This window comes from Salvia splendens, chromosome 1 (assembly GCF_004379255.2).
Source record: "Salvia splendens isolate huo1 chromosome 1, SspV2, whole genome shotgun sequence".
In the NCBI taxonomy this organism is placed as follows: Eukaryota; Viridiplantae; Streptophyta; class Magnoliopsida; order Lamiales; family Lamiaceae; genus Salvia; species Salvia splendens.
In genome coordinates, this window is record NC_056032.1 from 19,157,721 (window position 1) to 19,172,873 (window position 15,153).

Genomic DNA, 15,153 nt, shown 5'->3' on the forward strand with positions numbered 1-15,153 from the left:
TTGGGAGGGGCTTAAGCCCTTCCCCACCTCTTACTGTGTCCGCCACTGCCTAAAACAAAAATATTCGTTCGGCTATCGACAAACTATACAGATTCAAGGCACAACATGTACTTTATTTGAATTGTTTTTTGGTTTAGGATGTTTTTTTTCGTGAAATATATTTTTATTTATTTAAATATGTATTTTTTTTTTAAATAAAATGTTTGCATTTTTTATGCTATTGTGCAGTGAGATGTCTTAGTGACATGACAGTGCAGTGGAATGTCCTTATCACGTGACATGAGGTGTTTTTGGAATGTCCTTGTGCTTGTCCACCGGGATGTCTGCCCCTATTGTGGATGCTCTAACACTACTTCAACTATTTTTCCTTCCCTTCCATACTTTATTAATTATGCATTAATTCACGTATCATTTCAAATGGGACCGAGAGAGTCTTAAATTTTTTTTCATAAACCAAACAAGCATAACTCAGTCATTTTTATGCCCCTTCCAACAAAATGTATGAACTCGAGAAGCTATGCATACATTCATCTCCAAAGTAAGCACAATTCAAACACAGCCATTTTAGTAGAAGTATAATTTAAAAACAAGAAATTGCAATTAGCAACAACAAACTCACAAATTCAATTCACAGACTGTAAGAAGGTAATCAAGTTTTCCCAAATTGAAGCATTCAAACCCCCTCCGCGGCCTTCTCGAGGTCACAATCAATCACCTTACGCTGCGCCGGGATCGCAACGTAACCGATCTTCTTCGCGATGGTGACATCATCATCATCGTCATCATCGTCATCGGACGAGGAGAGGTCGTCGAAGTCAACGCTGCGGGGATTGAATAGCGACCACAGGGAGAACATGACCGCGGCGGCGACGGCCCCGCATCCGACGCCGAAGAGCAGCGCTCCGACGACGCTCAGGATGTCCATGGTTCGATCGCGGACGGAGCTGGAGACGGAGGAGTAGAAATCCAGCGGGAATTCGGACGGCGACGATTGGGCGGCATCGTTGAATTGGCGGTTGGGGAATTGGGGAGAGACGGTGGAGGTGGAGAAGATTAGGGTAATGTATTGGGGATTTTCAATTAGGGCGTAATTGGGATCGTTAGGGTTTGAATTGAGGGAATTAGAAGGGTAATAGGTGGTTGTGGCGGAGAAATAGAAGAGAGTTTTGCAGGGGCGGGCGGAGGCGGTGGCGACCAGGAAGGAGAGGAGGAGCGAGAGGGTTAAGGTCGCCATTGAGAAGAGAATGTATGTGTACGTGATTCAGAGAAACAGAGGCCAATTTAAGGTTAAACATGTGCTTTTTCTTTCTTTAACATATTTACTTATTTAATTTAGAATTTATTTCCAAATTAGATTTTTTTTTACTATTTTCAAATTAGAATTAATCAAGTGGTATTCCATGTTGGAGTCCAAATTAATTTTGTGGCTTATGGATACTTGGGTGGGCTAATTACATGTTTCCATACAAAATATTTTACATTTATTTCAATTTAGTACAAAAAATATTAAGTTTACCTATTTCATACAAAAAATTTACTTAGTGTTCCAAAATAATACATTCGGTTAAATATTTTAAACACCGTTAGTTAGTTTATAATTTGTCCAACTTATCATCATAATAAAAGAATAATTATTAATATGATGTTATAAACTAGTATATATTAACAAATTAATCATTATTTAAGAAATAAATTTATATTTTGATCACATGGAGTATTTGTTTTGAATTAAAATATGTGTCTCAATTTATTATAGATACTACTCCCTCCGTCTCAAAAAATTATGTGCACTTTCCATTTCCGTCAGCGTCCCATAAAAACTTGCCCATATTTTAATTCATGTGTCATATCAATTGCCCATATTTTCATGGGACAGATGGAATATAAACATCAATAAAGATATAAGTACTATTTGTTAAAATTATTATAAAAACTTGAGTAAAGGCCAAAACTAGTCCTCAACATATGCCTATTTTAAGATTTTGGTCATATACTTTATCTTTTGATTTTTTGCATCCTGAATATTTCAACTCGGATCCCAATTGGTCATACCCTAATAATTCCGTCAATTTTTAAACGGTTTTAACCCGATTTTGACCGATTTTGATGGTTTTAAATAGGTCAAAATCGGGTTAAAACCGTTTAAAAATTGACAGAATTGTTAGTGTAGGACCAATTGTGATCCGAGTTGAAATGTTCAAGATGCAAAAATTCAAAAGATAAAGTATAGGACTAAAATCATAAAATAGACATATGTTGAGGACCAGTTTTAGTCTTTACTCTAAAAATTTTCGAGCCCAATTAACCCGAAACCTGAAGAGTTAGTGTTGAAAATTTATAACACTGAAAATTTTCTATTCAAATAGACTGCACTGAAATAGTCCGACAACCGAGCACGTTGACCCGAACCCGAGCATATTGACTCGACTAACATCCTAATTTTTAAACATTTATATTTCAATTTTCAACACCAACTTTATAAATTGGGCAAATTTGTTCACCTACCCAATTACTGAATCTATTAGTATAAAAAAGTAGTACTAACATAATTTATAATACAAGAATGTAGAAATGTAGAGACGAATGTTACAAAAATCCTAGTAATTTGTAATCTCATTTTTACAACCTAACTCATATAATGGAGAAATCATGCTTGACCATAAAAATGTGACTTTATTTTGTTCTTTTCCAGCTAGCCAGAATTTTACCATGACTAAATTTTGCACTTTTATTCAATTTTAAAAATGACCAATTATATTATAGCTTTGACAATTTTCTCAATTGTCTCGTAGCAAAAATTTCATTATGGCACGTTTCTGCTTATCCCCGTAGTTCATGCATATATAAAAATTAAAGATATAATTGACTAAATGTATTAATGACGTCGTTTAAATAGTCGAATGTTTTATTCTTATGATATTTTTTGTTTACAAAAAATATAACAGAATTTCTTTAAATTATAAACTATGGCACAATAAAAAATGGTTAAAATTATGATATAATTGATATTTTTAAAAATTAGATAGACAAGAGTTTGACAAAACTTTAATTTATTTTATTTTGCCATTTACCCTTTCTGGTTTGACTACTTCGGATTTTCAACATTTGATTAGATTGAATATTCGATAAAAAGAAATTTGTAAAACAAATAAATATCTGAAATTATAAGCAAAAAGAATTAATTAAGCTGCAGCAAAATATCCAGGAGAATTGAAATAAGACAAGAAAACCAGTCTCTGGGTTCTGCTCGTATCTCCATCTTTTTATTCCAAACCACCACCTATCTCCGCCGCCTGCCGCCGGGGGAAATCCGTGACCTTTCTCTAAAAACAAAAGGCAAGTCTTTTTTTTTTCCTCAACGCAGGAAGGTTTCAACTGGAATTTATTATTATTTTGCGCTTATAGGCTTGATCGAATAATTTTGGGGGTGGATTGGGCTAAATTCGTTTTGATTTTTTAAACGCGGATTTATTTAATCGTCCAGTTATGTAAACAAGTTCAATTTCAATTGCGTTTGGGTATTTTTTTTAATGGTTGACTAGCTTCTGTTTTTTCGGTGATCCAATTGAGGATTTACCTTTGGAGACTGGAAATTGGAATGATCAATGCTGTATTCAGCTAGGAAAAAAAGCTACATTTATTTACAGCAGCTCCTATTTTAGCTCCGGTTGCTCTCTGTAGTCAATAGGGTTCAGTGTATTTTCTTCTGGTTTTCAGAAATTGTTTGATAAGTCAAAATTTGCAATTTCTCTACATGGCTAGACAGTGGTATTTTTGTTAACCCAGAATTTGCAATTGCTCTATGAGGTTATAGTGTTGATTAAATTGTGTAGCTCTATGGTGATTTTGGTGCACCGAGGGACATGTTTGATTGAGCTAACACACATTATACATGTAGCTCTATTATATATTTCACTGTTTGCATCTCTTCAAGTAGTTACAAGAGAGCTGTGTTCCATTGTCTGTACTACCTAGTCATGACCTAGTTTTACCTTGATTGGAGCTTTGGTTGTTGAGTTGCTGTATAAAAGCGATACTTTTGTTTCGGATAAATCTTTGATGATGATAATTCTTTTTAGTACTGTTTTTATTAAATCATCAACACATTTTCAGATTAAATTCATATGTTTCAAGTGGTGTTATTTTGTTGCACCCATTATTAATTTCTTTCAGAAGCTTTTCCTCAAAGACTTCCGTTTCTGAAGTTTATATTTTTGAATGAATCTATTCTGATACTTCAACTTATGTGGTAAGATTTGTGCTTGTGGATTATGTATATCTTTTACCTTAGTCAAAGATAATGGAAGAATCTGAAGGGACCTTAAAACATTAAATTACCTTGCTGTTATATTTCTAATATCTTGTTCGGTCTGAAGTATCATATTATGGCTCTACTATACTGTTTTTATAGAGATATCCCCATCTTCATTTATACTGAAATCCTGTTGTTTCTTCTGTAATGAATCTAATAATTTGTCATGCTTTATAACCGTATCTTAGTATGATGATAGAATCAAGGCAGTTTTTGACTTTTAATCCTTAATAACTTATCATTTTCACAGTCTTAAATGTTTACATTGTTTTGTGGTTGCTAATTTGTTGCATATACAAACAATTACGCAACTAGATCACTAGATTGTATGACTAGGTAATTCAGCTATGCTAGAATAACCAAGAAATGTTTATCCACTGCCACTGTTAATTTTTTAATTTGGAATTGTTGAATTAAGATGGGTTTCTAGTAAAGTTTTCATTTTGTTTGGATGGTAATGAAAATTTTCTGCCGAATAATGCAGGCTGTTTTACATCCAATCCCTAATTGGACTGTAGATTATATGTGACCATGGAGCTTCTGTATTAGTAGATGTCCTTTTTCTTTATTGTCAATCTGTTTGTGCTTGAGAGCCGATATGCAGAATAGTGGGAGTCTGTCCAAGCATAGTTCTTTGCGACTGACGACTCAACAGTCACTTCATCGTCTCGGTCTTTGTTCTCAAGTTTCAACGGCACGACAAACATCACCTATTGTCTTTCCAGAAAAACGTAATAGTAGAGGGAAGACCACAAAATGTGGAGAACTCAGTGTCGGCAATGATGATCCAAATGGGGCTAAGAGGACAGAACACAGGATTGATGTTGGAGATGAGAAATCTGATTTACTTGGATATGAACTGTTCAGTGGAAAACTTTCCCTCGACAAAACGAAATCCAGTAAGAACTCTGAGCTACAAACTTTGGAGAATTCCAACTCAGACGCGGTTAATGCTTAACTGACAAGCAAGGCACTGATTTGGGGTTCTAAGATGTTGCATCTGGATGATGTGATTTCGGTAATTCCTTTGTATCTTTGCTAATTCTTTCCTGATTAAATTCAAATTCAGTTTCTTGTTCCTGATTTCTTCTAAAAATTGGCAGTTGTCCTACTGTGTTGGGCTCAGACATTTTACTGCCCATTCATATCCATTTAGAAAGGGTTCATGCTTTTTGATGAAAAGTGGGAGAAGTCGGAAGGACTTCCAAATTTTTGCTTCCACCCCTGAGGATGCAATCCAGTGGGTCAATGCCTTTGCAGATCAGAAATGCTCTGTGAATTGCTTGCCTCACCCTATGGCTTCTAAGAAGCAGAATTTGGATTCAATTTTCGATGAGTTTCCACCCGAGTCATATATTAGATGTAAAAGTCCACCCAAAATGCTTGTCATTTTAAACCCTCGTTCTGGTCGTGGCCGTTCAAGCAAAGTTTTCAATGCATTGGTAGAACCTATATTTAAAGTAAGTTTGTTTATGGTGCTTTCCGCTTCTTATTTTATTTTGTTTTTGTTGTGCTTTGAACATAGCTTTTGGTAGCGTACAAAATCAGCCAAGTTACTTGTGAGCAATTCAGGTGTCGATTCATTGAAAGCTCACCTGAGATTTGATTCCAGTGAGATTTGGTCAAACAAACTAACCAATCACAAGTTTGGGAATATTTGGTTTGTTGGCTCGTGAATTTCGTAACTATAGATATACTAATTGGATACTTAAAGGTATTTTGTATACTTGCACTTATGACCAATATATAACTAAACATGTTTATTAGAAGAAAGCCATAGATTCTTTTGAATATTTATCCTGCTTTGTAAATAATCTACTACTGTATACAATATATATATATTAAAAGCTTGTTTAAGCTCGATTAAGGTCGGATAAGCTCACATGGCTTGATAATAAAGGAACCAAAAGAAACGTTGCCATATTCAGCTTGGTTGTGCTCTACAACACCGTATTTTTGGTCATAGATTCATAGACATAGTTGTTGAAGGGGCATCTAGCAGCAGGTTGCTGAGTTGTCCAACAGGATACAATTAGCTCATGGCACATTTTTTAAACAGTCAAGGCTCACGCACCTAAATAACATAAATTCAGCTCATGGACCATTTCTTCTCCCCTGATTTCCTATTTAGTTTCTTAACTTTCCTCTTTTTCATGCTTCATACATGGAGATCTCCTTTCTGATAATCTTGAGAAGTTTTTTTTGAATATGATGATCGGTTCTTCTTGGAAAAGAAATAGATAGCAATTTGGTAGTTTAATTGAGTGAATTTAGCAGAGCATAAGGAAGTTTTCTTGCCTGGAAAGCTGTTTCCACTTTCCACCCATGCAGTAGTCTATACCAGGGTACTCCGACATGCATCCTGTAAAACTGGTTTGAATACCACAGTGCTCAAGTCCATTTTATCATCTCCAGCATTTTAACCGAGGTGGATTAGAGGTTCCAGGAAACACTGTTTTAAAAAGCTGCGTCGCGATGAGTTTTATGGTTAAATATGTTGTGTGGTCAACTGCTGATACCTGTTTACTTTTCTCTTAGCCACCTCACCTGGCTAGCTGCCATATCTTCATTGTTGCCGTATCTCATATAACTGCCTTTTTCTTTTGATGGGCTAAAATGCAGCTTGCGGGATTTGAGTTATAGGTTGTCAAAACAACATCGGCAGGTCATGCTAGAAAGCTTGCAGCCAGTGTTGATTTCACTACATGTCCTGATGGTACATCTTGCTTTTGTTTTATGTAACAGTTACGTACTGCAATTATACTCGTCTTTACTATTGTCATCTTAACTTTTACTCCCTGTAGGTATTATATGCGTAGGAGGAGACGGAATCATAAATGAGGTTTACACAACCTCTTTCTTCTCGTCCGTTTGTACTCCTCGGACAAGGATAACTCTCTTATGAAGCGATCATGTTGTGTCATTGCTTCAAAGTATTTTTTATTGGATTTCTTTGAAATTTGGTTTGATGTCATTGGTGCACTTATGAAACAAACACTTTCTTCCTTGATGTAAATACAAAAAAAGTTCTAAAACAATTTTTAAGTTGACACACAAGTTGGAGCATGCAATTTTCTAGACATGTCTGGTGATATTTAAGAAACGATAGTTTGCGGAACAGCCATAATTCGGTCATGTATTAATGGTTGTAGGTTTTCATGCAATTTTCTAGACATGTTCGTTACTGTTACATTTTTCTTGTACTTTTTTTTTTGCAAATTCATTAGCTTTGTGTTTTACTGTTGGTTTACTCGTATGGTGTCAGGGATTTTAGGTCATGTGGTCCAATGTGATACTGGTTAATTCTCCTTTCCTACATGTTCTGGAGTTTGGGTGTATATTTTGTTTTGCATGTTCTTTCTTAGTATATGTGACTGATGGGCATCCCCATGTGCAGGTTTTGAATGGATTACTTAGTAGAGAGAACCAGAGAGAAGCAATTTCAATCCCAATTGGAATCATACCTGCGGGGTCTGATAATTCTTTAGTTTGGACGATACTTGGAGCCAGAGATCCCATACCTGCAGCAATTACAATTGTTAAGGTTGTTATTTTTTTGGACCCCTTGCATTATTTTGCTCTTTTCTGAAGTACTGAAGTAGGGAGAGTATTCATTTCATTATTTCCATTTTTATAGAAGTGTTATTTCATACTCTCTCTGCACATGAAAAATGAAAAAGGACACATTTCCTAAAATGGAAACAGCATCGTCTCTACCTTTTCTCTCTTACTTTATTCTCTCTCCACTTAAGTCACAGAACAACACTACATAAAATCCTGGGTCGAAAAGCAAATGTTTCATATTTTAGTGGGACGGAGGGAATATATATATGTTGGTTACTAGACAAAATGTCCTAATTTAAAACTATTGTGTGGTCGACTCCACCAATAAAAGTACAATATGATGCATGATTGCATCTTTATTAGAAAGAATGTCTATCGCATAGAAATATAATTCGCTGTAATCCCTTCTTTCTAGTCCTCAAAACTTGAATTACTGAACGATTTTTCTTTTGTGTTCTAAGCGAGATCCAAATCACTATTTTTATATGTAAAATGTTGACAATTTTTAATGCTGAGTTCATGCGGATGTCTTTGTATCATTCTGTAGCATTTCTAGAGTCAGCAAGGTTCATATCTCGGTGTCTTTTTTTTTCTGGTGGATTTCAGGGCAGTCTTACTGCAACTGATGTTTTTGCTGTGGAGTGGATCCATACTGGAGCTATTCACTTTGGGATGACTGTTACATACTTTGGTTTTATTAGTGACAGTAATTTAGCAGTTCTACTTAATTCATCCTCATTTTAAGAATTGCCATGATTTCTCTAACATGAATGTTTTTTCCCCTCCTTTTCTATTTTATTTGCAACATTTAACAACAGTAATATCCATTTTTAAAGCCAATGATTCAAGGTTGTCGTTGTCTATAATTCTATAGAGTGTTTGATGCTTTCTTACCTACTTTACATTAGTTGAGTCTGATTGTTCTCTTACGTAGTTTTCAGTGCTTGATCCTGGATATATAGAAGTCTAAACGGAAACTTTCTAGAACAATGTCCCCCCTTTGTGTCCCAAGCATGATATTCCAGTCTCCAGAAAATTTCTTGAAATATACTCCCTCCGTCCCATTCGAGATGGCACGGGTATTTAGGTGGAGTAGTTGAGTGTGATAAAGTAAAGTGGAAAAAGTGATTGAATTATTTTAATAAAGAGAGAGGAGACCGATATTTATTTCCGAATATAGAATGTTGACATCTTGAGTGGGACAAACTATAAAGGAAAGGTGGTCATCTTGAATGGGATGGAGGGAGTATTATATTGGGCTTATGATGTTGCAGGTTTATTTCATACACAAATCTAATCCCTGGTCGTTGCTTCTTTTTTTTAGTTGTATTGACAACTTATTCAGTCAGCTACCATGTTTCGCCTGCGGTATCATTTTAGGTCTCCTTAAATTGAATATAGTTTGATATTGTTGTAGGTAAGCCAAATGACTCTGTATCTGATGCTTGAGTGATTGGATATTAATGCAAGAGAATTGTGATTGAACTGAAAATTGTATATTTGATCCGTGTGGTTTTAATTAGAGAATATGGAGAGGAAATAATAGACGAGTGAAAAGGAGAAAGTCGAGGGGGTGGGAGAGGCTGTTCTATATCAGATTCACATTGTTTCGTTGCATTTCCTCTTCGGTGTTGTTAGACTCTCTGCTACTGAAGATAGAACTGTTATTAAATTTTTCAAAGTCTTCTAGAATTACGATCAATATATCTAATTGAGAACTGATGAAAGGAGCCTTTGTCTGCCTTTTGTTGGGCTTTCCTCCCTTACCATATTTGATTCAATTATATTGTATCCCTCTCATCCATTCCTGAGAAAGTTTTTGCTTTCATGTTAGTCCTAGAAGCCTTGTTTTCTGTTTATATTTTTAATCAGAAATTCCGAAGTGCATGAAATCCAAGTCCCCCCCCCCAGTAAAGTTGCTAAATTTGTGATTACCTATGTTTCGTTTTTACTCTTATTATTTATTTGTCCTTTCCTTCTTTTCTAAAAATTGGAATGACTTTCTGATGATCTTAAAACGCATTTAGTTTCCTTTATCCCAGTTCTTTAATTGATCCACCTTAATTTTGAGTCCCGTCTTTTCTGTACTTGCTGTAGTATTGGAGCTCTCCGAGAAATTCCAGAAGCGGTTTGGCCCTTTGCGCTATTTTGTTGCTGCTTTTCTCAAATTTTTCTGCTTGCCCAAGTACAATTATGAAGTGGAACATCTTCCAGCGCGAATTGTCTCTGGAGATGGAAAAGATTCGGATGGTCATGAAATCGTTGACATGTCAGAGCTCTGCACTGATATCATGCGTAAATCAGGAAAGGAAGGTCTTCCTCGGGCCTCCAGCTTATCAAGTATCGATTCAATAATGACCCCAAGCCGAATGTCTGGAAATGATTTTGATATGACCTGCAGTACCACTGAGCTGTCAGACTATGTGCGAGCAATAGATCCAAAGTCGAAACGACTCTCAGCTGGTTGAAGCAATGCAACAGCCGAGCCAGAAGTCATTCACCCTCAGCCGCCACATTCTGTTACTCCTAACTGGCCGAGGACGAGATCCAAGTTGAGGACGGATAAAGGCTGGGCTGGTACAATTAGCATAAGTAATTCCACTAGAAGTTCCCGGGGCAATGCGACTTATTGAATTGCGGGCCGCCTGAGGGCAGCGAAGCTGTGGAGAAAAAGGAAATCACCCCTAGACCGGAAGAGAATTGGGTGGTTGCTAAAGGTCAATATCTCGCTGTCCTTGTTTGCAATCATTCGTGTAAATCCGTCCAGAGTTCGCAGGTTGTGGCGCCCAAGGCCGAGCACGATGACAATACCTTGGACCTTTTACTGGTTCGTGGAGGTGGACGATTTAAGCTGTTGAGATTCTTTTTGCGTCTGCAGATGGGCAGTCGCCTTTCCTTGCCATATGTCGAATATATTAAGGTAAAGAAGGATCTCAATATTTGCACAGCCACGTATCCCCACACGATAGATGCAATGAATTCAAACTGAAAAAAAAAAGAATTTACATGCTAAAAACAAGAAAGATTATTGAGTAGATGTCTCTCTTGCGTGCTAGGGGGTTCTTAGAATAAGGATCATTGTTTAATTATGGCTTTAACTTTGATCGCATTGAGACTTTTTAGCTCAAACTTAAAAATTTACAAATATGACATGAATTTATCTTCTTTGTTCACTTAACGGTCCACTTACAATTTTCGGGCAACATGTTCATAGGTATATCATTGGTTTTGATATCTATCTTGAAAACATATGTGCTTATGTTGTCCAGAAATTTTGACAGGCTATATTTGTAATATTTTTAAGTTCACTCTAATAAGTTGCCATAAGGTCGATGTTCGGGCTCTAATTTTACAATAACCATTTAACAAAATGGTTAGTGAAACTTACTCGAACGAGTGCAGCAGTTACTGATTTGCTATGATTGAATTGACTTGGATTCTTCTGCTATATGCAGGTTAAATCCGTTAAAATCAAACCTGGGAAGCACACACACAATGGATGTGGCATTGATGGCGAGCTGTTCCCAGTCAAAGGGCAGGTGCTCTGCTCGCTACTTCCAGAACAGTGCAGACTCGTTGGCAATCCATCGTCTCCTAGCCTTTGATCCGCATCTTCAAGGTATGGAAAATCCTCTTACCGAGTGATGCAGAAGGGAAGAGGTGAAAAGGCGATGCTTGAGAGGCTTCGTTTTTCTTGGCACCCGTTTGTTTTTTCATTTGACAGAGTTTGAGGTCGTTGTAGATTTTTGTCGATGCTCCATTCTGTATAAATTAACTCTCACTATATCGCGTCGTGTGTATCCTTGTCCAATTGACCGGAGATATGCATATACACGCGACGCGAAGCTAATGTGTCCTACCGAATGTAGCCCTAGATCATTTTATCTCATGTCTTGTACATCAAATTGATTCACAGTCCAGAGTTGATCTTGTGTGTATTTTTCTTTCCTAATTTTTTTCTTAAATGCCTTGTGTTGTATAGATGTGTTGAGGAACTATGATATTTGTATTATACACATTAGACATTTCCATTTCGATGAACTGCCAAATTAGTCAAACTTGCAAGTGCTAACTGAAAAGCATGGTTTCGAGTTCTTTGTATAAATTTTGTTTCCCAAGTTTTAATGAAAAGAAAATGCTTGATTTTGAAGTTTTAAATAAACAAATACTCCCTCCATCCTGCAATAGAAGTCCTTTTTAGTTATGACACGTGTTTTAAGAAATGTAAAGAAAAGTGAGTTGTATAAATTAGTGGAATATATGTTCTATTTATATATATTAATTTTATATTAAAATGTGAGTGAAATAAGTTGGTGGAATGTGGGTTCTTCTTAACATTTATGGTAAAAGTGAAATAGGGCTTTTATTATGAGACAAACTGAAATGACAAAATATGACTTTTTATGGAACGGGGGGAGTAAGTGGGAAGTCTTTTGTATTATAGGCTAATGGTGGCGTAGTCACTAAGACCATGTTTATCGGCAACCACCCACTTTTTAATATTTAATTAATTTCTATTTCTTCCACATTATCTTACACATCATCAATATTCATCTAACTCAACCACATCATTTTTGAGGGTTTATCAATGACCATCCAACCACTCCATTATATATTTATTTTATATTATTTTTTAATAATAATAATATTATTATATAAAATATTTATTATTGTGCAGTAAAATTTTAAAAAAACATAATAAATGACAAACTAAAAATAATAAAAACAAACAAATAAAAATCATAAATTACAATAACTGAAATACGAAATTGAAAATACATAATTGATGCTTAAAACATAAGATAAAAATTAGACATTCAGTTGCGATTGCCGAACTGTGAAAAAAATAACTTATCATGTAGTCATTCTTTGATTTCCGTGATCACATAGGATGTCATTGGATTCCACCAACACTTGTGATAGAAAATGACATGTCATGTAGTCATACTTTGATTTTCGTAATCATATGGGTTGTCATATTGGACCACTTGTGATAGAAAATGAATTGTCATGTAGTCATACTTTGATTTTCGTGATCACATGGGTGATAATTGTATTCTACCACCACTTGTGATAGAAATGACTTGTCATGTAGTCATACTTTGGTTTTCGTTATCACATGGGGTTGTCATTGGATTTCACCACCACTTGTGATAGATAATGACTTGTCATTTAGTCATTCTTTGATTTTTGTGATCACATGGGATGTCATTCGATTCTTCCACCACTTGTGAGCACAATTCATCTATTCATGCTTTGATTGAAGGGCTTTCACATAAACCGGAAGTTACATAAGCAATAGAAATTAAAGGTTACATACTAAGCAACAGAAATTGAAGATTACGTACAAAGCAACAGAAGTAGAAAGTTACATACTAAGAAACATACATTGAAAACAGATAAACTACGATCGCTTCCCAAACAATTATGCTATTAGATTGCGTTTCAGATCTTCTTCTTCTGGAGTTAAGTCCCTCCTAGCCATCAGCGGAGTAAGGATAGCTATCTTGATGTTCCGTTAATGAATATCACTAGCTGCCTTGATCTTCCTTTCCTGAATAACATATTTCCTTACACGTGTGACTCTCATTTCACGCAGCGCTGCAGTGAAATTATTAGGAATTGTATATGATGGTGTTGCAACTTCTTTGCCTTTTAATTTAGCCTTAGCCTTAGCTTGAATAGGACGTTGCAATGTTGAAGAACGACTCTCAGGAGTGGAGTCGATTTGAGGTCCTCATTCCTCACTAGTCCTCGACCTTTTTAAGCTCCCACAACTTTCTTCAAGACTATCTTCATCTGGTTGGAAATGCGTTGAACCGGTGCTATTCAATTTCAATTTCCACTTGGTATTGTGTCTCATCACCTCCTCAAACACCTTATGGTGAGTAAACTTACTCTTACCATACAGTTGTTGAGCGGTTTTCTCAATGTCCTCTTTAGACTGGCCACTCGTAGCTCGATCATGCGCATGTTTGTATGCACCAACCCACTTTGTGACATTTGTGTTGAGTCGTTTGTAGCGCTGTCTCAATGACTCCGAACTTTTTTGTTGGCCCATTCCTGGATTTTCTTTTCTTGTTTGCTTATATTGATCGAGAACATTTTGCCATAGATGGGCACTAGTTTGGTTGGCGCCAACAATTGCATTCGTGCTCACTAAACACCAAGCAGACATTAATGCCATGTCTTCTTGCTCACTCCAACCATGTGGAGTGTTTGAAGCACTCATGTTGGTTTGTGATATGTTTTGGCTTGAATGTTAGTTTTGAAATGAACTTTGAAATTGATTAGAATTCGGAAAATCATTAAAGCTAGGGAAATAATCATGAGAATGATTAAAATTTTGGGAAGGGGTTGAAGTTTTGGGAATGATAAAAATTTGGGGAATCAGGGAATATATTATTCTCATCGTCCTCCATAGTTAGCAACAAAGGAAACTAAAAAATACCATGAAATTTATCAAACAAGAAGGATTTATAGGAGGAGAAAAGATGATATTTTTTTGTATGCAAAACTATAGCAAATGTGGTCTCTATTTATAGAGGAAGAAAAACTATGTATTTTGGTATAATTTTTATAATTTATATACAAATTAAAAAAAATATATCAACCAATAAGATTGTGCCATTTAGCACAATCTCATTGGCTGATAAAGAGGGCAACCGACGGTCTGTGGTCGCATGAAATGCGTTCAAGGAGAGAGAGACCAATTGAAATAGTTTCTTTTTTTAATTGCCATTGACGTGGCGGTCGACCACGTAACACCAATAAACGTGGTCTAAGAGCATCCACTATGGGACCGCCGCGCCTATAGCTCCGGCGGGGGCGGTCCCGGGGCGGTTTATAGTGTGGGAGATGTCCGCCCCCGGGGCGGACGACGAATTTAGGACGGTATGCGGCGGACGACGGATAGGCGACGGGAGGGCGAGGACGCGCCGGGCGTCCTTTCGCCGCGCCTATAGGCGCGCCGGCCATAGTGGCCGGCGATCGGCGCGCCGACGGTCACCTCGAATTTTTAATTTTTTTATTACTTACCTCTATAAATACCACTCTCCACCACCTATTTTTTCACCATTTTCACAAAATCCCTCCATTCACTATCTACACTTTCACTCTCTGTAAAATGCACAGTGAAGACGACGAATCACTCGGCTCGCAGGAATCGGGCTATGGCCCCAATACAACGAATATTCGGCTCCAATTACCTCTTCTTCTAATTATTTACATTGCGATAATTTTAATTATACTTGATTGAAACTAAAAACATTTTAAAA

General features: G+C 36.4%; 2 protein-coding genes and 1 pseudogene across 2 annotated transcripts; 1 reads left to right on the plus strand and 2 right to left on the minus strand.

Moving 5' to 3' along the window:
- Positions 1-673: 673 nt before the first annotated feature.
- Positions 674-1,234, minus strand: LOC121743589. Its single transcript, XM_042136953.1, has one exon. It carries the CDS (start codon positions 1,232-1,234, stop codon positions 674-676), a length of 561 nt encoding a protein of 186 aa, XP_041992887.1.
- Positions 1,235-3,198: 1,964 nt separating this feature from the next.
- Positions 3,199-11,934, plus strand: LOC121744914 (annotated as a pseudogene).
- A 1,679-nt stretch (positions 11,935-13,613) lies between these two features.
- On the minus strand, positions 13,614-14,108 carry LOC121743687 (glutathione S-transferase T3-like). Its single transcript, XM_042137052.1, has one exon. It carries the CDS (start codon positions 14,106-14,108, stop codon positions 13,614-13,616), a length of 495 nt encoding a protein of 164 aa, XP_041992986.1.
- Positions 14,109-15,153: the final 1,045 nt, after the last annotated feature.